This window comes from Parus major, chromosome 13 (genome assembly GCF_001522545.3).
Source record: "Parus major isolate Abel chromosome 13, Parus_major1.1, whole genome shotgun sequence".
Lineage (NCBI taxonomy): Eukaryota > Metazoa > Chordata > Aves > Passeriformes > Paridae > Parus > Parus major.
This window is the reverse complement of record NC_031782.1, coordinates 15,226,024-15,252,894: the sequence shown is the minus strand read 5'-3', so window position 1 is coordinate 15,252,894 and position 26,871 is coordinate 15,226,024. Positions and strand designations below refer to the sequence as shown.

General features: G+C 50.7%; 1 protein-coding gene across 4 annotated transcripts; it reads right to left on the bottom strand.

The window, feature by feature from the left end:
- Positions 1-1,628: 1,628 nt before the first annotated feature.
- Positions 1,629-25,080, bottom strand: CYSTM1 (cysteine rich transmembrane module containing 1). 4 transcript variants are annotated; one of them, XM_033517637.1, is made up of 4 exons: positions 24,504-24,776; positions 13,654-13,895; positions 5,566-5,706; positions 1,629-2,070 (listed from the first exon to the last, which is right to left on the bottom strand). In XM_033517637.1, exons 2-4 carry the CDS (start codon positions 13,874-13,876, stop codon positions 1,964-1,966), a joined length of 471 nt encoding a protein of 156 aa, XP_033373528.1. In that variant the 5' UTR covers positions 13,877-13,895; positions 24,504-24,776; the 3' UTR covers positions 1,629-1,963. The 4 variants fall into 4 exon arrangements, with proteins under 4 accessions (XP_033373528.1, XP_033373529.1, XP_033373530.1 ...); XM_033517638.1 differs by lacking the exon at positions 24,504-24,776 and adding an exon at positions 15,329-15,353; XM_033517639.1 differs by lacking the exon at positions 24,504-24,776 and adding an exon at positions 14,151-15,268.
- Positions 25,081-26,871: the final 1,791 nt, after the last annotated feature.

The window sequence follows — 26,871 nt, the reverse complement described above, 5'->3', positions numbered from 1 at the left end:
CACTGGGGAGGTCCTGGGGAGGAGGGAGATGGGCAGGGCTGGCACAGGCACAACCATGGACAAGGACACGGGCATGGGAACCGGCTCAGGCACAGCCAGCCTGTGCCAGGAGGTCATTCCCACTGCTCCGGGTCATTCTTACTGCTCTGGGTCATTCCCACTGCTCCGGGTCATTCTTACTGCTCTGGGTCATTCCTGCTGTCCCACTCCATTCCCTGTCCCGTTCCGTTCCCTCTTTCCCGTTCCATTCCCTGTCCCATTCCATTCCCTCTGTCCCGTTCCATTCCCTCTGTCCCGTTCCATTCCCTCTGTCCCGTTCCGTTCCCTCTGTCCCGTTCCGTTCCCTCTGTCCCGTTCCATTCCCTGTCCCGTTCCATTCCCTCTGTCCCGTTCCATTCCCTGTCCCGTTCCGTTCCCTCTGTCCCGTTCCGTTCCCTCTGTCCCGTTCCATTCCCTGTCCCGTTCCATTCCCTCTGTCCCGCTCCGTTCCCTCTGTCCCGCTCCGTTCCCTCTGTCCCGTTCCGTTCCCGCCTGGCCCCGGCGGTCCCGCGGAGCTCGGCCCGGCACCGCCCCCGTGTGGCCGTTGTGGGCAGCGCCCCGGCCCGGCCCCCGCCGCTCTCCCCAGCGCCTTCCAGAGGCTCCCGGGATCTCGGGGCCGGGAGTTTCCAGGTGCTGCTGTCACCCCAAAGGTACACGGGTGCTCTCACACTCTGGACCGGCCCTTCGGTGCCCCCAGGTTCCCACCCCACTTCCTTCCTCCCACCACGGAGGGTGACCAGGAATCCACTCCTGGTTCCTGACAGCTGCCAGGGAGGTGACAATGGCAGGGAAGGTGACAGTAATCATTCCCAGGGCTGGGACTTCTGGCACCCAGGCCACAGACCTGAGCTTACGGCTGCAGAAGAAGGCTCCTGAGGACAGAGCATTGTAAGGGACTCTCATCAACCCCAAACACATGAGCTTGCCCCAGACCAGAACCCCGAACTGCAGTGCTGAGCCCAGAGTGGAGCTGTACGGAGCCCCCAGGCAGCGAGTGCAGTGCCCTTTGCAAACAGGGCAAGATCCCTGGGTGCTCTCAGGCAGTGCCACTCAGAGCCAGTGTGCAGTAGGACACCAGGGTGGGCTTTGCTCCCAAGGCTGGGGGAGCAGCAGGGTGGGACACACCCCCACGGAACCAGCAGTGAGTTCTCCCCACTTTTCTGCACACGAGAGCTTTTTATCCCTTTTCTGGCCAGGCATGCCATGGAACAGCTTCAGCTCTAAATCCTCAGCACTAAATTAATCCGTGGCTTTTCTCTTCTTACTCATTAATTTACCTCCCGCAAGCCTCTGCTCTGCAGCATGGGATGATGGATCACAGCTTGGGACCAGCCCTGCCCCAGGAGCTGTTGGTGCACACACACAGCAGCTCAGCCTGTGCTTCTCCCAGCTCTGCTGTCCCAGGAGCTGCTGGAGAGGCCCCTGGTTCCAGAAGGGAAAAAAAATAAGGATAAAAACCTGACTGTGCTGCCCAGTGTGGGATGAGGGGCTCAGAGGACCAAGGACTCCCACCTACAGAGTCAGTGCCCACAGACAGCACCAGAGGGGATTCCCACCCTGCAGACAGATTCACTGAAACAGCCGGAACCTAGTGAAGAAAATCAACTGTTGGCTTTAATTATTGCGTACGTCTTCGTCTCTAGGGCTAGGAAAATCTCAACTGGTAAATATACATTTCATCAGAATGCCTTTGGCTGAAATACACCATTAGCACATTCTTCAAAGTTACAACAAAAGTCTTAGAAATGTTAAAAAGGGCTATTTTTTTTCCTTTACTAAAATAAAGGAGTGCACCCCCCACCCCGACAAGGCGCTAGGACGGACAGACGGGAACTCTTGGCTGTGCAAAGCAGAGCGTTGATTACAGTAACAGAAAGAAGTCGGGACAGGAGTGGGGAGCCTGCATAGCACACGGTGAGCGGTGTCAGGTCAGCATGTCCCACAGGCAGCAGCAGCAGAGCGCGGTCCAGCACGCCGTCAGGCAGGCGCTCTCGCCCGTGTCGTCCCTCCGCCGCTCCTCCACGACGTACACTGCGGGCACAGAGGGGCTGGTGAGGCACAGAACGGCTGGCACCACACACACATGTCAGGGGACAAGAACCAGCTGTGGCCCTGCCCCCAGGTCAGCTTTCCAGGAGGTGCCAGCTTCCCCAGCTGCAAGCACATCTGCAGCCTGTCCGTTCAGACTGGCATTGCTCAGCCCCCAGGAATGAGGAGCTGCTCTCCAACACCGCTCCAGCCCTACCACACACAGAACTGCCTCCTTCCCCAGGATGACAGCACAGGGACTAGTCCTGCCAGGGACCAGTCCTTGGCCCAGCTCTGTGCCCCTCCTGCACGTGAGGGGACTCCCAGCTCTGTCAGGCACAGGCTAGGAGGTGGCAGTGCAGTGACACCTCACTGGCCAAGGGGCAGCTGTCCAAATGCTCCAGGTATCGCCCCATGGACAGAAACCATCTGCCCAGAGGCTTCTGGCAGTCTGCTGGGATTTACTGCTTGAGCACACAGGAGGGAGCCCCAGGTTTGGATGGAGCTCTCCAGGCAGAGCCTCCTTGAGGCCAGTGTGCTGCTTGCTCTCTGTGCCAGCTCCCGAGGCCCATTAGGACAGAGGAGCAGTTTATCTCTGGTTCCTCCTCGCTGAGCCCAGGCTGTCACATCCAGAACTGCACCAGTCTGAGGGCAGGCAGGGGACTGTCCTTCCTGACAGGTCTGATTGTTGTGATCTGTGTGGAGAACGTGCCCCTCCACCCAGGAGTCCAACCCAGGCAGGCAGCCAGTGCTGGACACAAGGTGCTGGGCAGGCAGAAGCCTGGGCAGGACACAGCTCATGGCATCGGCCTGGCCTTCCCAGGGGCTTGGCTTTGTGCCCAGGAAACTGTTCCCCAGTCACTACTTCAGCTCTGCAGAGCGATGGGCAGAGGATGATGTGCTCCAGCTCACATGATGCCAAAACCCTGAGAGCACCAAGCGAGGCAGAGAGAGGGAGTCCAGTCCCCCCACATGTCTGTGCCTGGGGACAGCCTGTGCCCAAGCCTCAGGCAGTCCCCCTCTCATCAAGGGGAAAAAAGGAGAGGCATCCTCTGCCCAGGCACAGCCCAGCTCCAGGGAGCCCGTGCACAACACTGCTGTCCCACTCCCTCTGACCATTCAGTCCCAGCGGCTCAGCCCTTGCTCCAGGAATGGCAGGATGGAGGCACCCTTCTCCCTTCAGCCCCAGGAGGAGGTGGCAGCGCTGTGAGGGGCTGTGCTGGAGCAGAAGAGGTGCAGAGCCCAGGCTGGCAGGACCTGATGGAAACCCGGCTGCACGACGTCCTGCCCACAGCCCAGGGCACCCAGCCCCTGCCACACCCACAAGGAGTTCGGCCCATGACTTGTGAGCCTGGCACCCCGGCTGCCTCTTTCATCTCCCCAAAAGGGTGGATCACAGACCCGTCCCATGCTGGCCCGAGGGGAACATGGCACACGGCAGACAGGACTTTGGTCAGGGCCCTCCCTCCTCCCTGCCCTCAGCCCCAAACCTGCACTCAAAGCCACGCCTGGAAGAGTCGCAAAGAGAACACGGAGGCTTGTGAGCCCTGACCTTACACAGCAGCGTGTCAGCAGCTCTGCCCACTGCCTGCTCTCCATGGAGAGGTGACCCAGGGGCTCGCTCTGGGCTTTATTTTCCTGGTAGATCCAGGAGCTCTAAACAAACAGCTCTTAGGTGTGTTTGTTTGCTCTAAGAAGGTCCTGTTACAATCTGTGGAGGCAAAGCACACACCAAATGCTCTCAGTCCTGTGTAAGATGGTGACATCCCTGTGCTGGAGCCCTGGCACAGCCCTGGCATCCAAATAGCTGTTGGATTCCCGTTCAGGCTGTCCCACCTCTGAGCCATGGAGAGCTGGATTGCTGCTACCAGAGCATTGCCATACCCAAAACTGAGGGCCCCTGAGCCCTGAGACAGCCAGACCCACAGCAGAAGGAGCCTGCTCTTTACCAGCTACAATCAGCTGTCCAGGACTGCAAGAAGTGTTTGCCTGAAGTATTTATGATTAATCCATTACAAGTTTTAAGCTACAGCCAAGTGTCAGGGACATGTCGACAAAGCCTGTTCAAGGCATGTACAAAGTGCTGTTATGAAACACTTGCTGAAATATTAAACAAAATGGCTTTCCCAAGCTTGGGCTGCTGCAGAGGGAGCTGGGCATTCTCCCCACGGCTGCTCAGCTGACTCGTGTTGGATGCTGCCCCTCCACACTGTGGCTGACAGTGTCCATGGGCATCACCCTGTCCTGTCCTGTCCCTGCCAGCCCCTGACACTGCTGTGGTTGTGCTGGAAGGAGCTGCCCAGGCTCGGGGCTCACAGGCACAGCTGCCCACTAACAGCTGGGGACAGGACCAGGACAGGGCAAGGGACAGCAGCCATGACAAGGCTAAGACTCACTGTGGGTTTGGGGTGAGCCTTCCTGTTAGAAGCAGAACTCATGTTTGTTCCCTCACTTCTGCTAAAAGCTGGAAGCCATTTAAACCAGCAGCACATTGTGGCAAAAGCACCTTTCTGCACTTCTGAAAAAAAGCTGTGGTACTTTAACAAACCCACTCACCTTCCGAGTTCAGGGAATGCCCCAAAGTCAACACCTGCAATACACATTTGAGAAGTTGCTGCCTTCCACTGCAGAGCTCCTCTCCAAGGAGAGCAATTCTTGAGGGCAGCTCTGCCTCTGCCAGCAACACTGCTGCAATCTGAGTGTGCACACCATCAGCACTGGAAACTTTCACACTCAGAGAGCATCTGGGCAATGCTCTGAAGAGAGACAGCCACCCCTCCTCACAGTTTGTGAAGCTTTCTTTGAAGCCACATCAATGTTTCAGGAGTTGCAGCTTTGTTGCTGTGACCACACAAAATGTCAGAGAGGTTTTAACTACAGATATACAGCATTAATGCTGAACAGCTTTTCTGATCTGGGTGTGGGGCTTGCAGAGGACAGGAGAGGAGCAGGACAGGTGAAAGGTGGTCAGCTGTTCAGTTCTACCAAGGCACACAACCTGGGTGAACTGCTCCCAGCTCAGCCTCTCACCAACCTGGAGACACCCCACACCAAATCTGCTCATTTTGGACACCTGACCATTGGCTTCAGGGCACCAACAGAGTGACACAAGTACCCAAGGACATCGAGAGCACGAGGCAGCAGCTTCACCCACTCCTCCCAGCCCATGCAGTGGTGCTGTACAAATGCAGTGTCAACCCCCCATATCCAAACCTCCTGAAAAAAATTCATTGGGAAGTCTTGCACATCCCATTACTGATGGCAAATCCCCCCACAGCTTCCCAACCAACTTCAACCAGCAGGACTGCATTGACAGACATCAGGTTTTCTACTGGGATACCTTTGCCAACAAAACCCAATCCAAAAATCTCTGTGAGATTCCTCAGTGCCTGAGTGCCTCCAAGCTAAAGCCACCTAGTTTTCTATGGTGAGGCTTATTGGGAATCTCATCAGCTGCTTTGTGCTCCTCTTTTGGCCAAGGCTGGGCACTCCACCCACCTCCTGCAGCACAAAGGGTCCTCATTACTATGAACAGAAGCCCAGTGGTCCCAAAAAGAAGAGAAACATGGGTGATTTCTCTTGGAGGCACTAGAAGACATTCAGTTCTAGGGTCCAGTTTTGATGGTTTCGTTGTTTTTCCTGAAACAGGATGGGAGAAGGTATAAACTGAGAGACCCTCCCACCTCCTAATCAGCCTTAAAGAGCGTAGAGCACAATGAATCATGCTTACCCTGAAAATGGTATCACTCCCTGTAATCACACAGCAGTGGCCTGCACAAACCAGTGCAAATAACTCCCACTTTGTTTTTAAAACAAATACTACAATACCTTCTTATTTCATGTACAGTCTACTTTATCTTGAGCATATACATTTTGCTTCTTCTCATACCTAATTGATATGTTAATCATTAGCTCCATGAGGGAAAGGAATGAGCTGTACTTTTCACCTGGTTTGGCATAAACTAAAATCGTGACCTTAGACTGCAATGCCCCTTATTGCAGTGCTTTACTGGGTCTACAAGGATTGCAGTACAAGGGCACTGGTGCCAGAATCAGCCCATCCTCTCCCAGGATCCTGACACAGACATCACTGTCAAGGTACCAGCTCACCTACATGGGGGTAGTGATGGTGCCTGAGAGCCCCTGAGCTCCTCACGCTCTCCCAGGAGTCCTGCTGCACATCACAGGGGCCAGGCCCTTGCCTGGGTATCTCAGGAATGACAGGAATGACATCCAGGCACAGAGAAGCCAGCAAGAGCCAGGCTCAGTGCCTGGAGAGCAGAAGGTGGAGAGCACAGCCCAGCACCCAGCACCCTCTTAAGGTGCCACTGAAGTTTTTAAAGTCAAATCCCACTGCCCTAAAGTTTACTCTCCTTTATCTCAGCTGTGTGCCAGCACAGACCCCTCACCTGCACTCCTGGCTATGAGGCAAGGCCTGGGGCACATGAGAGGAAGCAGCAATAAGTAATATACCAATCACTGCTCCTGCAGTCCCCAAATCCTTCCTGTGCTATCAGAATGGCTGTTTGCCATGGGAACAGCTGGTCAGAGCAGGAGCATTAAGTAATACCAGAGTCTCATCTGGGAGGGAGAGCACAGCAGAGAAAGGACCCATAAGCCTCTTCCCACTTGTCAATTAAGTGGGTTTTATCACAATCCACTTCTGCAGCAAGAGCTTTGTTTTCTTCAGCGAGCAAGAAGTCTTGCTCACCACCACTTAGAATGATTTTGTGCTGTCTGCAGCAGATTGCTAAGTCAGGTCAGCCTCTGCATCTGCTTTTTACCTTCAAACCATTCTCACCCAGGTCCTTGGAAAGCTTTTGTGTTCAGGATGGAGGACAGAGAAGGGAAAGCAAGCACAAATGCATCCAAGGGATGCAGAAACAACAGGAAATTGGATGTCCTTGAGCCCCTCTTGAAGGTGCAGACCCAGAGCTGCAGGAGGAAGAACCACCTCGCTGTGACCTCCCAGACATCCCCTTCTCCTGAAACAAAGCCCTCACAGGCAGCAAGTGCAGAAGAGATTGCAGGACTGGGGAACAGGGACTAAACTTTCTTATGAGCTGCCACCAAAGCTGCTCTCTGAATGAAGCCTCCAGGGCATAGCCTGGGCACAGATGAGATCTAACTCCCTTGGCAAGGAAGGCATTTAATTGTTCTCTTTCTCCTCTCTGGGGGTATTTGCTCGTGCCTAACAGCTTCATGCCTGTTATTCCTCAGCCCCCTGACTCCTTCCTGCCCAGAGGCTTTCACTGTGTGCACAGTCTCTACCGACACCACTCTCAGAGTTCAGGAAATACCTCAGAACACTCCTGAAACAGATACCAGAGCTAGATGGAAATTCAATAGCCCACTTCCAAGCAAAAAAAATCTTCCAAAGCTGCAAAATGCTCAGAACAAGTTTCACAACTCCAAACACAAATGGCTACTGCCAGAGCCACCTGAGCAGAAACCAAGCGTCACAGAATGAAAATACCACAGAGTACACGTAGTTCCACCTGCAAATCCCCTCTGCCACCAGACAGTCACTGCTAACCCAGCCCAGATTTTAGCCTGGGCTCAAGCAGAAACAACTGATCTACACTACTCACACAGGTATCAGACCTGCCCTCTTCCACAGCCACATCCCTGGGTTCAGCAGGTTCGGAAAATTCCTGCCTTTCTTTTCCCGTAAGACTGAGCAGCTCTGACACTCACCCTAGAGAGCTGTTTCAGCTTTCAGGAAGCTGAACAGGCCACATATTTCAGGGAAATCACTGTGCAGGCAAGCCAAGTGAGCACTTCCAGAGCCAATGCTGCACTGGGAAAAGCTGTTCCCCTCTAACACACCAACCCGGGTGCCAAGCACGGGTTAGGGCTCAGCAGAAACCACGCAGAAGATTTTCTTGCAGCTGAGCTCAGGGCTGGAAAAGATATTGTTTCCTCACCTGAACACAGAGGGATGGGATTAAGAGATCCTTTAGATAATGGAAGTGATACTAATCAGCATTTATGGCGTATCAGTGTACCTGGGAAGGATTCAACCTCTCTAAAAGACACAAGCATTCCTTACAGGAGTCAGCACACCTTCTGTAGTGCACTCAGGTCTCAGCAGGATGTCAGCAGGCATCAGCCAGCTCTCCAAAGCACATAAACCCCAGCACATAGGTTAGAAAGTGTACAGGAGACACAAGAAACAAACTTCCCCTCAGCTCAAATGTACAGTAATTCAGGGCTTCAGACCCTTCAGCCTGTTTCTAGACTACAGCAGATGAGAGAAATCTCCCAAAACTACAGATTTTGAGAACTTCCTCTAACATCTTTTAAATCAGTAAAATCTTAATTTACTGTTACAACAAGATGTTTTTAACCTACTCAGCTGCAGGGCTAAGAACACACAGTCCTCAATCTGTGTCTGTGCTTACACTGAAAATGTAGCATCAGACCTAAACAAGACCTGGCTTGGAGGGATTTACACAGCACAAACTTCATCTTACAAGGATCTTGCAAAGAGTGAGTGACAGGAGGAGGGACAAAGCCCAGTTTAAAGCAAAGGGAATGTGCCCCAGTGAGATCCTCTTGTGCAGCCCCACAGGCTCAAGCAGCACAGTCTGTGCAGGGCTGGGAAAAGGCTGTGCACTGTTTGTTCCCCACCCAGCCTGGTGCCCAGCTGACATGGACTGGAACAGCAGCCTCGTTAAAATCAGCCCACACTGGAGCCAGCCTTGGCTTCCTGCGACTGGTTTGTGTGAAGCATGTTTTCAGATACTGGACCTGAATTGAGAATCATTTTCTTTGGATTGGGTTTATATTAGATTATTCCCTGTTTGGGGGTGAAAAGCAGTGAAGGTGAGGCGAGACGACAGCCCCAGGACTGCACTGTTTGCCAGCCAACAGTGCCTGCTGTTTGTGCAGCCAGGGACAGAGGGAGGGATGATACAGCAGTCCTGGAGGAGAGAATGCTGGGGTTTAAAGCATGCTAAAGAATGAGAAGCAGATAAGAGGACAACTGCCAAGATTTTTTATTTTTTCCTTTGGCAGGACTCCAGCATCTGGAGTTGCAGCTCCTGAAGGTACAGGAACAGTTAAACTAAAGGCTCTGACAGACTACTTAGAAAGGGTCCACAGAGAAAAAGCCTGTCCTCCAGATTAACTCCTGCTGGGAAAGGTTCAGCTTCACATGGTGTGGGAAGCAAGGGGGTAACCATTGAAAAGCTCTGGAGAGCCTCACCAGAATGATTCCAATCCCCCCCTTTCCACACAGAGACAGGTAAAGAGGGAAAACCATCCACCCCTGCAGCAGCAGGCAGTGCCTGTATCTAGGTGACCTGTTTATTCTGCAGCTGGACAAACATTAGGAGGCAGACAGCATCACTGTGGCTATTACTCTTATCACAGCCAGCTTTGCTACAAGTAATCAACTTTCAGAAATAAGATTTCCACCCTGTGTGTACAATGGCTCAGATGCAATACTGAGCTCTGTTTGCCTTCAGTGCCTGCTGACAGAGCCTGGTTCCCTTTGGCACAGCATGGAATAGCCTCATCCATTACGTTGGCACGTATCAACAGGGAGGGAGGGGTAGAAATTAAACTGGTCAAATTGCTAGCATCAGCTTCTGCTTTTAAAATTAGTGTGTCACTTTGCACTTTGGCTCATTCCACTTCTTTTTAAAGCATACTGTTACCAGCTGCTTTACATTTCACCTCTAATTTACATAGACAAGAAAGTACCAGCTGACCAGTCAGCAGTTACTGTGGTTTCCTAATGCCAGTTGACAACAAAAAATGAAAATACTGGTGGGGAATTGAGGTATCTTCGGGAATGAGGTATTTTCTTCCTCTTACAGCAAGCCCCTGCTGTAAAGAACCTGCTCCCTACACAATGCTGCACACAGGAACCACATTCCTAAAGCTGTGTGTTTCCCAGCTTTGTTCTGGTGCAGGCAAGTTCTCCCTGGCCACACCAAGCACTGTGTGGCACACCTACCCTGTTCCAGAACTCATACCCACATGGGCTTTGTGTGGACAGACACAGAGTCAGCCCTCAGCCTTTGCAGCAGGAAAACTGCAGGCAGGGACCAGCACATCAGCTCCCAGAGCTCAGAAGCTGAATCAGACACCCATAATGTCCCTCAGGCTCAGCATATACATTACCATCTCTAAAGGCAAAGGACAAGTTGTTTATCTCTAATGAGCAACAGCCAAGTCAGTTGCCAGCCCTAGAAAAATGTGAGAGGTGAGGTTTCTCTGCAGATTTTGATATCAGTAACCTGGTCAAGCCTAAAAGCCATTCATCCAAAAAATAAAACCATAAGGGCTCCTGTGCCACCTCAGCAAGTCACCAGTGAGTGTCCAGCTTGCTGCTCCTTCATGTGGAGAAAAAACATGCTTTGAGGTGATTGACACCCTGAGGTAGCTGGGTGACTCTGAGGGGTGAAAGCTTGTGCTCCATCCCCTCTGGGAGAAGGAACACTGGGATCAGCTGCAGTCTCCCTGTCCCACAGAGCCCTAAGGGGGTGGCCACATGGCAGTCATATGGCCACCACCACTAAGTCATAACACATAACCACAAGCTGATTTCTGCACCCCAGACATCCTCGTGGCTGGCTAATCCTGCACACAGTCCAGAGGGGAGCACATGTGTTCTCCTTGTGCAGAGCTGTTCTGGAGTGCAGCTTCCTCCAAAAAGCCTTTAGGTTTGCCCCCTATTCAATGGTATATTGAAAGGGTGGCAACACCCCTTTCTCACCTATTTGTTACAGAGTCACTGCTCACTGAACAGCACAAATTTTCTGTTTCCTACCCTTAGCAGTACTCAGGTTAAGATCTGTTACATCTCAGATGCAGCTTTAATACAGAGAGTGAGACGTGAGGTTTTTCTTCTTCTCCAAGGGCCAGCTGGACAGGTTGTGTCCATTGCTACTCCTGACAGGCTACAAATTCAGATGAAAAAATACCATCACCATAAAATGCTACTTTACCATCAGACTCTGAGAGCTCAACAGTAATTATTTCCATCATTCAAGACCAAAATATGATACATAATTACTTCCACACATTAGCATTAACACATTGGCTATGAACTACAGCTTAAGAACCTGCTCTGCAGTTTGCCCACACAGTAAAATAATGTAAAGCATGGAATTTGAAGTATATCAAATTTCCTAGTTTTCACTGTGGACACACATTTGCTCAGAAATAACCAATGTACTACCTGGAGTAGCTTAATTCATGAGATTAAGCAAAGTCACATAGGAGATCAAAACATCCTCTCTGAAAGGAAAGCATCCACACAGTAGCTCTTCCCAGATAATTGTTTGGGAACACCACAGGAACTGACAAGCCACATGAAATCACACTAGACCAGCTAGGCTGACTGCAATGCCTTGATTAAATTTAGATGTCAATGTTTTATATTAGAAGTTCAGCCACACCAAGAGAAACATAGCACTAGAGTAACAGATTTAGAAAAAATTAGCTTTTTTAGAGATATCCACTCTAAACTAGACACTCCTGGGGTTCATATACAAAGCCCCTTTGAAAGCTCTTTTACAGTGTCAGAGGACAAAGATCAGGTTCCAGTTTCACAGACTGGCCAAAAAGGAGCAAGGCAGGGAGGGGGGAATGGGTATTTAACAGAAGGAGAGTGAAGAAAAAGAATGCTTTTGCAAACAAATGCAAAATTATAGCCCCGAGTTCACTTTTCAGACATTAATAAATCTGTTTAAAATAAATGTGTGCCATCCAGAGGGACCTGCACAGGCTGAAGAAGTGCAGGCAGGTGAACCTTGTGAAGTTCAGCTGGGCCAAGCAGAAGCTCCTGTACCTGAGTAGGGGCAATCCCAAGCACAAACACAGGCTGGGTGGAGAATGTATGGAAAGCAGCCCTGGGGAGGACTTGGAGGCAGTTTTAGATGGATTTTGGGAAGAAATTCTTCCTTCTGACGGTGGGGAGGCCCCGGAACAGGGTGGCAGAGAAGCCGTGGCTGCCCCATCTCTGGAAGTGTTCAAGGCCAGGCTGGATGGGGCTTGGAGAAAATTGGGATAGTGGAATGTGTCCCTGCCCATGGCAGGGGGTTAGAACAGGCTGATCTTTAAGTTCCTTCCAACTCAAACCATTCTGTAATTCTGTCACTTTTTTACATCTACTTCTGCAAAAGCAAAGCAAATTAGAGGCTCCCAAGGTGGGTTCAGAGACCACCTGTAGCTGCAGGAAGGCAGTTTGAGGACAAGACTTACCAGAAGGTTTTTGATTTATGGGTTAGAGTGCTGCTTCTGCAGAGCTGAAGTTGTTTTGTTAAACTTAGGCTCAACAAAATCAAACCTCCTGCAGAACAAGCCTGGGCTCTCAGTGAAAGACACTCAAACACTTTGCTGCTTGACCCCTCCAATTTCCCAGCCTATTCTTTGTGCTGGTCCACAGGTTTGTGAGCAGAGCAGAGGACATTCAGTGTCATCAGTTCCCTGATGCAGTTTGATATGAGATCCTTCAAGCTTCCAAGGCAGCAGAATTGTCTCAAAGCCAGACTGTCCAAAGCCACAGCCCCTGTCTCCCTTCAGCCTCTGCCAGCACATCCCATTGTGTGGCTGCAGCAAAAAAGCAACACTGACACCAACCAAAGATGTTCAGCATGGGAGACAAGGAGTTTTTCCCTGCCCAGTACTAAGATATATCTCTTAGCCACCCCAAATCCCAGGGAAAACCCTGATTACACTGAGTCCATGTGGTGGAAAGCATCACCATGCTGCCTCCTCCTCCTCCTCCTCGGCAGGGTTCTCACTCTGTTACAGAGGAAGTTGAACCCATGATTTGCCCTCAGTTCAGGTTCTTATTCACTCACACCAATTCTTCACTGCTTAAATTTGGGCCCTCCTGACAGACCCACACCAGACTGTTGAAACCCACTGAACAGTCCCACCTCTCTCAGCTTCTCTTTGTAGAAAGAAGGAGAAGCTCTCATCCTTTAATCATCTCCTCTGCCTCTGCTCTGACAATCTGAGCCTGCAGCAAGCCCCAGGAGAGCTGTGGGTGCCAGGGCACACCAGTGTGCCACATTGTGGGGATGTGGCACACAGATGGACCAGCCAGCTGCCAGAGGGAAGGTGCACAATCCTCCTCCCTTCCCAGAAACCTGGGTTTTTCCACAGAATGGTAACTTCAAAAAAACCCCAAAATGCCCAGGAATGAGTTGATCACTTGGACACTGATGGGCTCAAGAAAACTGAGGCCCATTAATTCAGTATGAATTGTACATTTGAATATTATAAGCTTTAACTGTGTGGCCTTTGGCTGAAAATTATCAACCAAGAGACAGGTGGAATGAGAATTGTGGCAAATCTAAAGCCTGTGCAACAACCTCAGCATAAGGATTCCCTTGAGGAATCAGCACTAAGGATGCTCAGCAGTATTCTCTAACAACCAGAGAGAGAACTGTGAGAGACACTACAGCAAAATAAAGCACAAAAACAAGCTGCAAACAAAATCAGCACTTCAAACAAGTCTCCACCTCCTCCAAGGCCATCAGAACACATTACTTCAAGGTCAATGTGTACTCATGTGAGGCAAACAAGTGGCCCTGACATGGTGCAGCAGCTGCTCAGCCATACCTGTGTTTTTCGGCCCATCTGCGTACACCGGTCCTGGCGGTGGTGGAGGTGCGTTCTGCCATCCATACTGGGGATATCCTTGGTAGCCTGGCTGGCCTGGCTGGTAGGGCCCAGGGGGATAGCCAGGGTAGGGGCCAGGAGGAGCCCCTGGCTGCTGTGCATAGGGTGGGTACGGGGCAGTCGGGCCCGGGCCGGGGTACGGTGGAGGATTATCGTAGCTCATGTGGGATGCAGAATCTGTCCTGGAAAAGAGGGAAACAAACAGGACAGCTGGTTTGCTTTTGTCTGTTCATCCATGACCATATGAGTTCCATTTCAGACTGTTCTCCAGAGGGCCCTATGTTGTGTTGAGACTTCAAAATGCCTAGTCAAGCAGCAAATTTATTTTTAACCCTATCATAGGGGCAGGGATGAAGTCAAAGTGATTTCCCTAAGTGACAAAAGTTTAGGTGAGTAGGGGTAACATGCTGCTTTCCAGTCATGCATCAGCTACTCACCCTAAGTCTTGCAACAGTAAAGCAAAATCCTCTGCTTCCTCTCACGATTCACTTTTAAGAGAGATTTAGAAGCAATTACTTCATTATTTCTGTCAGTATCAGAAAGGAAAATGATGGAAAAAATCCAGTCTGCAGCAGGCATATTTAATAGCTTTGACAGAACAAGGAGTGAATACAAATGTCCATTACACTTCTGCTAATTGTTCAAGCCTCCAGACCAGCACTCCGGAGCAAAGCTGTATGTGAATAATTTCCTAATGACACTGTACCCCAGCACGTTGTGAAGTCTTCCAGTCATACACAACTGAATCATTAAGCAGCCACAAGGAATCAGGGCCTTGGGCTCAGCCTCATTCAAAAAGCAACATTAAAGACCTTAGAGAGCTGATGCTCATAAAACCCATGTCATGTATTACTCATGGCACAGCCATCGGAAGACAAGACTGTCACAATACTGCAACTTTAATGAACCTCCAGGCAGCATGACTAAGCAAACCATTTCTTACATTAGGCTTCTGGAGCTTCTCCCTGTCTGAGAAACAGAAGTGTATATTAATATCCTACACATTCAGGAATTTTCCTGCCTGAAGCAGCTGTACCCTGCTATTTCCTTCCCCTATTAAAGGGTGCAGACAGGTCACCAGCTCCCCTTTGCTACGCTGCTCCTCCCACATGCCACAGGGACAAATACCAGAGCATCATTTGCCTCTGCCAGGCTTGCTGCTGCTGGTTTGTAGTGGGAGAGGCTGGTCAGCAGGATCCCCTTTGGAGGGCACTGGGATGGGCAGCAGAACCCATTGGCACATCCAGCGAGCTCTGCCTGACGCAGCCCTGAGAATTTCACCTTTGCACTGTGCCCAGTGCCACGTGTGGGCACAGGCCAGTGGCCCAGCCCCTGGGCTATGTTTAGCTGCTGCAGTCCCTGGCAGTGTGCAGCCAGCTGTTTGTTTACAGCCTGCTGCTCCTCAGAGCCCCTCCCCGAGGAAGGATCCCAAGGCTCTCGCTTGTTTACGCGTTACTCCTGCCTGAAGGTCGCCAGCACAACGATGCCAAGTGGCACCGCAGGGCTCTGCCACGCACAGAGCCTGGCTGATCCCAAACAATGCCTGGGATCCAGGGGCTGCTCCAAGGGGACACTGAGATGCCCTTGAGACTCACAGGATGCAGCTGTCGCTCACCTGAATTCATCCTAGTGCTCCTCTTGGTGTGCCAGGCACAGTCACAGAATCACAAACACGCTGAGCTGGACACCCCAACAATCCCACCCTGTGCCTGGGAGTGGTATCCAAACTCTCCTGGAGCTCTGGCAGCCTTGGGGCTGTGACAATTCCCTGGGGAGGCTGGGCAGTGAGCCCAGAACCCTCTGGGGGAAGAGCCTTTCCCTGAGATCCAGCCTGACCCTACCCTGACACAGCTCCAGCCATTCCCTTGGGTCCTGTCACTGGTCACCAGAAAGAAGACATCAATGTCTGTCCCTCCTTGTCCCCTCACAAAGAAGTTGTCCCAGCTAACTCCTAAGTGCTGTACTCTGCACATGATGTTTCTAATGGCTTTGTCAAGAATTTTAACTGCTTAACCAATGCCAGAGATTACAGGAATTTTATTTATGGTTTGTTTTTTTTCCCCCACTGCTAGGCCAGCCAGACCACTTAACTGCTCATTTTAAAACTGACAAGCACAACATACACTTAACTCAAGGCTCTTTAACCACTGCACTGCAATGCAACGCCCCTACCAAGTCTCCAGCAAGGAAATTCTTCCTTCAGAGAGGCAGAGAAAGGCAGGCAGCAAGCCCTAGAACTCACTTCAATGAAATCAATTAGAGAACTGGGACACACCAGACCACTAATGCTCACCTAACCCAGAAAATCATCCCAAAATAACTTCCAAAATCAAGTTTCCAGGGAAAAACAAGGCCAGAGCAAGCATGTGTGTGTGTATACCCACAGACCACTGCGTGTAGCAGAGTAACCATTTGGTGTCCAGACATGGCCCAGGCAACCCTGTGAACCCCCTGGATTGCTCAGCCTCCCTGACCCAATGCTGAGCTGCTGTGCCTGCTCCTGGCACGAGGGGATCCAGGGCATTGCTGCCTGCCTTGGGGAAAACTGCCTCCTGCCCCATCAGGAGGTCACCCTCCTGAATTTAGGAATGCCCCAAACCAAGGAGGTGGCATGTGGAAATTCCCTGTTCCAAATCAAAGAGCCCCAGCCCATTGTATGCTCCTTGGGCAGGGGACAACTTCTCCATCCATGTTCCCCTTCTCTGCTCAAGGGTGTAATTTTACACCCTAGGTACAAATATATGTGTTTTTATACACACACAGAGAAGGCTTTCAAAGGCAGCAAACAACAGATCGTGTTTTGTTCATAAACCTTCAGAACCCCCTGGGCTTAGCTTGCTTTGATGAGCTCTGTCCAGCTCCAGCAGACTCATCTGGATTACTTCAGTTTTTCAAAGTATTCCTGCCCAAAAGGATGATCAACTCATACCACCCTTTCCAGGGAAGGTCAGTCTTCCCTTCTGTCCCTTCATATGCATCAATTAATTTATCTACATTAACATCATTAATATTTTAGCGCTGAAGTAAGGTTTAACAGATGCTGTGATTCTTCAGCTGGCTGTGAACTCAAATTCAGTCAGTAGATAACAAACTCAGCCATCCCACTGCTCCTCTACCATGGGGACTCATGCTGGGACCCATCCTTCCCCATCAGGACTGGCCATTCAGTCCCTTTGGTAGCCAAGCAGGGAGCCTGCCTGGCCTCAGTGCAAGCACCCAGCATGGGAACATGCCAGAATCCCTTTGGAGCCCATGGAACCACACAGGTAACAAAGCAGAAAGGGCTGAGATGGGGATCAGCTGTACCTGTTAAAGCTCAGAAACTCCTGAAAGAGTGTGGTAAGAAGAGAGCCTGGTTAAAACCAAAAAATCTGCACATCAGCTGCTCTGCAGAAATGTCTGTGAAACAGAAGGAGTTAAAAATCCAGTGGCTTGAGCAAACAGGGAAGTGGCAGCATAGGGAACAAGAAAGAACCACTAGTGCTCTTTGTTTACCAGCTCTGTGTCAAAAGAGTTTCTGAAGAGAAGGAAGGTTTGGAGTGGAGGCAGTAACTGAGATTCCATCTGCTGATATGGGAGAGGTACCGAGGGGAAGACTGGCCAGAGCCCACTGACAGCTGTACAGAGACAGCAGAACAGAACAGAAGATGGAGATTAAGAAGAGCGTATTCCACAATTGAGGGTAAAGTAACACAACTGAGATAAGGCAAGAGATAAAAGAGATGTCCAGCATGAACACTTCCAGCAGCCACTGGGGATTTGTCTGTGATGAGGAAGCACCTGAAGAATTCATCAGGGCATTCAGCATCCAGGTGGTAGTTGTGGGACTTAAGTTTTCAGACAGAATCTTTCCTTGTACCCCACTGCCACTCATTGCTACACACACACACATCCCTTCTTGCCCTTTTTGAGCTGTGTGACAACACTGAGACTTCTTTCAGTCTCATGACCTCATACATGATTTTACACACTTCCTAGCCCTATTTACTCACATGGGTATGTGTTTGCATGGCTGGACTTTGAATCATGGAGCAGATACTTTTCAGAGACATACCTGAGCTCTTAGTCAAACGTATCACCGAACTTTGCTGCGGGTTCTCACCCCAACCAGTAATTCTGTGTGAGCTGCAACCAGGATCAACCCCTGTGAGGTTGCATCAGAACCAGTATCTGTGGCTTTCCTAGTCAGCAGCTCTCAGAGGCAAAGCTCTAGAGAAAGAAGCCAACCACCAGTAAACCCCTTTGCTTGCCATGGCACTGCAGAAGGTCCAGCAGGAAGAGCCACCACAGGCTCTTGGTCCCTGCACAGCCTCACAAAGAGATTTCCTTGCAAACAAAGAGATTTCCTTGACTGTCACTAAGCATTTTCCCTGTCTCTGCTGCTTAACAACAGAGAAATTGCTAATCCATCTGAAGAGAACAGCAAAGCATGTTCCTATTCCTCCTCCCCACCAAATCAGTAGTTTTGCTAAGGGGCAAATTCATTAATACATCATTGTTTCTTTAAGTTATATTCAAAGTCCTGTGTTCCACACTGCTGAGGAAACATTATTTCACCTACCCCAACAGCAGGGTTAAATTTTTAAACAAGCTGCTTATCATACTTATCAGCCCAGAAGGCTGCACCACTGCTCAAAGGGTCTGCAAAGCAGAAGCCACTGAAGTACAGTGTCATATAGAAAATGCACATGGCACCAGATGTGCATGTACACACAGAGGTACCAACAGGCAAAAAACACCATCCTTTGGGAGAATATCAGTTCTACAGCTGTAACCTGGCTCTGGCTAAAGGTTACAGGTTTAAACCTGGCTTAGCAAAAGGTGCAAGTACAGAACCATAATGCTTTGCATTCACTACACACATATATATATTTAGCTTGTCCGTTTTGGCAACCAATTCTTAGAGAAACAAATTTCACCATTAGGCTTTGAATAAACTTCTGATTGCATCACACTTACTGCCTTGTACAAGGCCAGCAAAGCAAGGCAGGTGCTATAGAACTAGTCAGTCACTGCTCCTGATCCTCCTCTTCCAGCACACTCATGAATTTATTATCTTTTTCTTTCTTCAGACATCTCTCCTGAGCTGAAGACTGTCTGCTTCAACAGAGCCTGCAACATTCCTTGATTATTCTTTGCAGCCATCGCTGTGCCTTTTAGTGTTCCCATTTATCTAGGAAGAAGCAGGCAGACTCTCTTTGCACAGTGCCACAGCTGCCTCCTTCTTCCCACCCCTTTCCCAGCCCATTCCCAGGGCAGCTCTTGCCATCCATCAAGCTAAAAACAGAGCTCAAGTTGCACTGTACGTAATTGCAACTGCAAGATCCTTCCAAGTGGGAACAGCTCCTGTAGAGCCTGTCACTGCGCACGTACAGCTCAGCACACTGCTCATCCAACTGACAGCACACAGTCTCTTCCACAAGTCTCTGAAAACAGCCTCACTTCCAGCCTGGGAAAGTCTCACCATCCACAAGTTGCCACCTTAAAACTAGGAAAAAAGGAACAGGAAGCCTAATTTAGATGGCTGCTGGCTATGTCACTCCACAAGTGCAGCCCTGTGGCACAGCCTGGGGGCCTGGACAGGGAGAATGTTTGGTCAAAAGGTGACATGATGCATGAAAACAACCAAGAATGAAGAGAATAAGGGAAAGCATGATGGAAGAATGCTTTTCTGTTAGCAAAAGGGGTGCCCAAACAAAGACCCCTCAGAGCCTGCCAAGATGACCCAGTTTCACCCTTTTCCCTCCTCCAAAGGGCCACGTACAAGGCTGGTACTCCCAAACATTTCTTGAGGTCAGACTAATTACAGCTACTGTAATTATTGCCCAAATGACTGGAGAGCAGTAGGAATCTGCATCTACCTGTTGGCACATTGTTACCTTGGCAAAACTGAGGAAAGCACGCATAAAACCATCTGTATTTTTACACAGTAGGTGTTCACAGCTACTAATCCACCTGTAAAGAAATACCAACCCCTACGGACAGCTGCCTGCAAGTCAGACCCTTCAAATTCAATCTCCAGTGCAAGCAAATCTATTAAATAAAGAACTGTGCATGTTGGGTGAGAGACAATCTAACCAGGGTGCTGAAACAGGGTGAAACACCTTTTCTTGCATGGGGAACAGCGCAAGAAACAGCCCTATGAAAACAAATAGAGAGATTAGTAAATAAAACAAACAAACCAAAGAAAATCAGTAGTCTGGAACACAGAAAAAAAAAAAACAAACCCAATGACCCAAAAACAATTAGCAGATTTCTGGAATTTAAAGGCGAGAAGTCGCTTGTTTTTAGGACAGCAGAACAATCATTGCACCTTGATGTAGTCAGGAGGAATCACGGTTTGGGTATGGCAGGTATTGATTCAGTCTTTGCAGAGATGAAGATGGAGGGCACGGTGAGAGGCCAGACCCTGAGAAGGACAACTGGGGCACCCTGATGTAACCCACCCCTTCCAATGCCTGCAGCGCTAGGGAGCAGTTTTCCAATACAGAGCTCTAATGGAAAGTACATTTAACATCAACAATCCAACTCCTGGCAACCAGCCTAGCATTTAAATTACATTTCATATGAACAGTATCCAAATGAAAAAGAGCACAAGTGGCTTTTAAATGGCACTGGCTCCGTGTTTCCCTCTTACCGGCTTATTTGTCAGCTCCATTTAGTGATTGTATGAAAGGTACGGTAAGGATAAATTGTAAGAGATTCCATTCTTGCTCAGTTTGCTTCCAGGAAAAGCTTCCTCCCTGGTTTGCCCTCCCACTTCATCAGGTAGCTCCTAGAATAATAGCTGAGGGGGAACAAGAGCTGCCCACCCCCTCCTTTTCTGACAAAAGCTGTTTGAAACTACTTTAATTTCCAAAATGCAGGTCTAGGAAAAAGCAAAAAGCCCAGCTTTGTGCTGTAAAAGGAAAAGCTAAAACCCACTCTCTGTTCAAGTTCATTTCCTTAAGAGGTGTCCTGGACTCCAGCACACTCACAGTCCTTGGGAAGAGGGGCATTTCCTCATGTTTAGCTGAGTGGCTGCCCAAAACAACTGCTGCTGCTCGTGTGGCTGAAGCCATCAGGTCAGGCACTGGTTTGGATGAACAAGCATTTAACCTTCCTGAGCCAGGTATTCCCTCCTCCTGGTATCCTCCAAGCCCTCCAGAGGTGTTAAGTGTGCCCACGTGTGAAAATGGAAAGTGCAACTGATGTTTGAGGCTGAGGCTGGTGTCTCTACAAAGTGTCCCAGCTCCCCAGTCCCATCTGCCTTCTTAGCAAAACCATTATGGATATGCACATTTCCAGGTGATTTTGGTTGCAGAAACCAGGATTTGATCAGCTCTAAAGGGCTGTCATGCTGACAGTTTTTGCCTCAGAGGTAACATCTATTGTGGAGCTTCACAGTCACAGATCTCCAGAGAACTCTCACCAATGCACCCTCATTCCCACACAGGATTGTGTGCCAGGATTTTCCCTCTTCAGACAAATTTCAATGTCTCGTTATTAGCAACACACAAACCTCTTCAGAAACACTACCCATCATTTATTGCCTGCCCACTGTCTACATACATGTTCTGGCAGAAGGGAAGTATGAAGCTGACATTGTTCCTACAATAAAAGCATTAGTGGAAAAAAAAATTCAAATACAATGCCCTACTACTGTTATTACATGAACTGCAACCTTATGGGGGAAAATTGTCCAGTTTGCCAGACATCTGATGAAAGGTTTTAGAAATCCTTTAGATGAAATGTACTTTAACACTAGGAACTAATAATTACAAAGATGGAAAGCATCACTTCAGAGCCCCTCAGTGGTGTCAGCCATAGCACTTGTTGCTGACACACCAGGTGAGACTGCCCAGGTACAGTGCCTGTGGCAAAACACACCAAAAAGCAAAATCCTTTACACAGAAATAATTTCAGAGAGAAGCATCAACATCTTGATTTCAGGTTCTGAATGCTTTTGCATGCACTGCTCTTCTTCAAGTCTTTTTATAATGTGTTGCCTTAGATAATTCCAGAAATACATGACTACAGTTTGCTGTTAAAGTGGTGTACCGACTCTTTTAAGGTGCAACAAGTACCAAACCAACAAAAAACTGAATGAAAACATCTGATTCTCAGGTAAAACTATAAAAATAACAGTTAAAGCAAGCAGCTTTGTTGGTGTAACTGAGAACGTGAAACAAACAATACAACTGGAAAGAAAATTAGTAAGCACAGATAATACATTTGTATGTTATTCAGATGGTGTTCCAGCAGCATTCCAGCCATGGAACAGCAGCAGTCTTTCAGAACAACTTCCCCAGCTCTGAAACACTGGTGGATTAAGTGGAAGACACTACCCAGAGCACAGTGATTTTCTGGCAGCACACAGGCAGCAGCACACAGCTCCCAAAGCACAGTTATGTTGCAGTGTGCAGACAGAAATACTGGCATTTTCTACAGCTGAGATCTCATTACTGAGAAAGAGATTTCCATGATAGGCTGGAAGATGGAATGAGGCTGAGATTTCTCCGCCCCCTCCATGTTTTCTCACTTTTTCTGCTTTTCCATAGCTTTCATATGGCTCTAACATGATGCTTTACTTTGCTTGTAGGGCATATTGCAAGAATCCTCTTTAATTCTGCTTGTCATGGGCCACTCCCAGATTCTCCCAGTGGTCACCAAACCAAGAAAGCCTTTGCCTTACCCTCTCAGGGACTGAAAAACTTCCACACATCAGTGGACTGCCCTCAATAGCTGGTAAGACCAAATAATACCTGAAGAAGACGTTATAATCCTAGTGTGGAAATCTCTCTCCCTGATATTTAAGTGACAGAAACAGCAGCTTTTGTTCAGCAGTGGTGGTGCCTGGCATAAGGAATAGGACAGACCAGATGCTTCCAAGGAGGTCCATTCCCCAAAACCCCCTGGATTCCCAACCAGCTGTGGGCAGGCACTGGAGCACAGCACTGCTCCCTCCCAGGACAGCGTGGTGATGGCCCTTCCACACAAGGGGATCCCAGCTGGGAAGAGCTCCCAGGATACAGCTGTGAGGGTAGCCCAGCATCTGGCTGGCACTCAGCAGGGGTGTGAGGCCAAGCCCTTCACCCCAAATCCTGGGGAAGGCAGCCTCTCCCACGCTGGGCTGAGCAGGCTCGGAGGCTCCCAGGCTCCTGCAGGGAGCCACGAGCTGCCGGCAGGATGCCAGGCCTGGCAATAGCGACCGTCTGCTTGAATGACTCGGGCTCCTTCCTATCTTTCCCTATTCCCAGAAATGACGGTGCTATTTTCTACTCATTGAGCCATTGGGTTTGAGGTCAGCAGCAGGAAGTTGAGAAAGGCAGGATATGCAACCCAGAGAGTAGAAAATATCAATACTGATAGCAGGGAATGAGTAAATCTGCTCATTCAAGGCACCAGCTCCCGCTAGAAGTTTTCAGGGACCCCTGAAGCTTCTCAGGTTCAGCTGTGCCACAGAGAGATCACAAACAGGGAACAGGAGAAATGCAGACCTGTTTCTTGAAAATCCAGAGTTACACAAGCTTGCTCTGCCATTTCAGGAAAAAAAACCAACAAAAAATCAGGTAACATTCATCTGATCCTGCACAGAACTAGCCTGAGAACAGGCAGCGCCTCTGTTTAAGGTACACAAAGCCCTCCAGGTACTTGTCTGTCATCCCAGTGCAATGCTGTGAGCAGGAACATCTCTACTTACACTCACTGAACACCTCTGGTTTCCTGAGCAGCAAACCACTGCCAATTTGAAATGTAACATGGACACAGGGCAGTGGAACAGCAGAGCTCTCTGCTCTGACTGACACCAGGACACCGCCTGGCAGGGGCTACTCAGCACACACAGAGCCCCCACCCATGGCAGAGCCACTCCTTCACAGTCTCCTCTTCGACCTCTGCTGCAAGGACACCCACCAGCCTCTGCAGATTATCAGTTACAGCTCTCACACCATTCTGGGAATGACAAATCAGTATTTAACAAAGATGGCCTTTATAGCACATGAATAAGAGGCAGAGTGTAGCAGACTTTGTGCTGCAGAAGTTCCTGCGCTTGGTTAAATCACTATTCTGCGCAATAGAAGATTATTATCTAACATGCACATTAATCCCTGACTGCCCCCAAAAAGCACTGAAATACGATCAGAAAAAATTTATAAAGTCTCAGTGTTTTCAGCCTCCTCCTCAGTCTACCTGATACAGTAATATTATTATTATCATCATCAAAAATTTCTAGGAAGAGTCACTTATTATTTAAGCAACTGATGAGAAATACCCCATTGCTAGCACAGCAGCACTTCCCACACCTTGTATCCTATCACTGTATTTACACAGCACAAGGAGAAGGCAGCAGCTCAGCACAGTCATTATAACTCACCCACACTCACTACCTTACCCAGGCTTACCCTATTTACAATCAGGTTGTTCACACAGATCTCGTAGTACAGGCATCAAAAGCAAAAAGCACCTCTTTTTTTCCTTTCAGATAAAGCTAAACACGAACCCGGGATGAGTGGGACAGATCTTGGCACTGGGCTGGACAGAGAGGGGCTGTGCCCACTGCCATCAGAGAGGGTGGCAGATCCATGCGGCAGAGGACGGGAGACAAGTCCTCTCTTCCCTCATTCTCCTATTTCACCGTGACATTTAATTATCCAAATGAGGTGTCCTCAGCTAAAGGAACAAGAAACGTAAATCCAGGACAACCATAATGGCTTTTAAACACACGATGCAGCACTATTATTTTTACTCCGGCTGCTGCCATACCTCTGGCTCTGCCCTACATTAGCCTCAGCACCAGCACCAGCACCCACCTGCTCTGGGTGCCCGCACAGCCCCGGCCGGGCAGCACCGCGTCCCCGGGGCCCCGGCCCCGCTCGGCCGCTCCCCGGGAGCTGTTCGGGGCACCCTTCCTTCAAAATCCGCATGGCCAGGCAGGGCTGGGGGACGCTCCTGGGGGGGTTCACTGGGCCCCTCCTGCCCCGAGCCCTCCGGAGCGCTGTCCCCAGGGCGGTCACCCACGGCGGGCTCCCAGGGACGGGACGGGTCCGGCCCTTCACCCCGGGGAGCTTCCCTCCTCATCCTCCTCGTCCTCCTCAGCCCTGCGCGGCTCCGCGCCCGGCCCCGCTCTCCCCCACCCGCCGTAGCTCCCACCCTCCCGGAGCCGAGAGGAGCGGAGCGGAGCGGAGCGGAGCGGAGCCGAGCCGAGCCGAGCCGGACCGGACCGAGCCCGGCCCAGGCCCCCCGGCCCCTCACAGAGCCCCGGTACCTGCGCCCTGCGCGTCTCGCGCCGCCGCCGCACCTGCTGCGCACCCCGCGGGACGGTGACGTCACGGGAGACACAGACCACGCCCCCCCGAGCGGGGCGGATACGTCACGCCCGGGCCCCGCCCAGGGGCGTGGCCACACCAGGGGCGTGGCTGGAGGGGACGAGCAAGGCGGCCCCGTCCCGGCTATTGCCCCAGTCCCCGTGACAGCTACTGTCCCTGTCCCTATCCCAGCTATTGCCCCTATCCCAGCTATTGCCCCTGTCCCTCTCTGTGCCAGCTACTGCTCTTTTCTCTGTCCCTATCCCAGATATTGCCCCTGTCCCCGTCCTTGTCCCAGCTACTCCTCTTGTCTCTGTCCCTGTTCCATTCCTGTCCCATTCCTGTCCCAGCTATTGCCCCCGTCTTTGTCCCTGTCCTAGCTACTGCTCTTGTCTCTGTCCCTGCCCGTCCCTGCCCCAGCTATAGCCCCTCTCCCAGTCATTGTCCCTGTCATTGTCCCTCTCCCAGTCATTGTCCCTGTCCCCGCTGTTGCCCCGGCCGGTAGCGGGTTCAGAGGAGCCTGCTGCAGCTGGAAGGACCCGCGAGGCTCCGGCCGTGCCGTGGGTGGGGAGGGGAGGGGGTCCCGGCAGCGCAGGACTGGCCAGGGGTTAAGCCAAGGAAGGACGGCGGGCTCAGGCTCAGCCTGCTCGGGACAGGGGCCAACAGCAGTGGGACCCAGAGAGCCTCCCCCCACCAGGGACCCCCGGGCAGGGCAGGGCAGGGGCTGGGCTGGGCCCCACAGCCTCCCCACAGCTCCGCTCACCCTTCCCTACCCTTCCCTTCCCTTCCCTGCGGGGGCTGGACGGGACACCCGGCCGGTGACGGGACTTTTGCACGGGCGCTGTCGCCTTCTGCTGATAACGGGACTCATGCGTAGGAGAAGGTCCAAGCACAGAGCCTGGGAAAGCGATTACGGGTTTGCCCAGATAAAATAGGTCAAGGACACAGGTTGGAGTGTTCAGTCACCGTCCCTGCCCCTGGCACATGACCGTGACTCACGGTGGTGGCCAGCAGCGAGGGGACAGCAGTGGCCACCTGTGGAGTGACGCTGTGCCTGGGGTGTGAGGTGGGCTTGGGGACTGTGGTGGTCCCCAGGGAGTGGAGCAGCATGATCCTGCTGCTCCTGTGCGTGCTGAACCCAGCTGCTTTTTCTCTACCATCGACTCGTAGATCTAATCAGGCCAGCTTAATACTAGGTCCCTAATGAGGCTCAACCAGGAAGAAATTATTTAAATTAGTTATGTGACATGCTATATTCTTGGGCAAGAGAAAAACAGGATACACAGCTACCCCTGCTCTGTCTGAAGAACTCTGCCAGCATCGAAGTGTATCCCAAATGAAACCTGCTGGCTGATGGGAGGTGTGGGAGACGTTCAAGGAGGTGTGGGAGACATTCAAGAGCCCTTCCAGGGCACCAAGAAGAGGCTGCAGTTCCCTGGATGCAGGCAGTGAATCATTCCCCAGCCTCACCTGCCCCAGCCGTGCTGCCCTCCTCACACAGAATCATTTAAGCTGGAAAAAACCCCTGGGGTCATTGAATTCAATCATTCCTCCAGCACTGTCAAGGCCACCACTAAACCACGTCCCCAAGTGCCACATCTACATGTCCTTTAAACTCCTGCAAGGATGGTGACCCCACCACTGCTGTGAGCAGACTGTTCCAATGCCTGAACACCCTCCTGGTGAAAGAAAATTTCCCCAATATCCAGCCTCAACATCCCCTGGTACAAATTGCAGCCATCTCCTCTCATCCTGTCCCTTGGTGCCTGGGAGAAGAGGCCAACTCCAACCTTTGATCTCCTTTCAGGGAGCTGTAGGGTGGGAGAAGGTTCCTCCCTGAGCTTCCCTTTCTCCAGGCTGAGCCCTCTGAGCT

Coding starts and splice junctions, on each gene's coding strand:
- CYSTM1 (XM_033517637.1), bottom strand. CDS start 13,876: ATGAGCTACGATAATCCTCCACCGTACCCCGGCCCGGGCCCGACTGCC. Junction 5,707..13,653: donor AGATGGGCCGAAAAACACAG/GTATGGCTGAGC, acceptor ATCCTGTTTCAG/GAAAAACAACGAAACCATCA. Junction 2,071..5,565: donor GACCCTTTGTGCTGCAGGAG/GTGGGTGGAGTG, acceptor CTGTGCCCGCAG/TGTACGTCGTGGAGGAGCGG.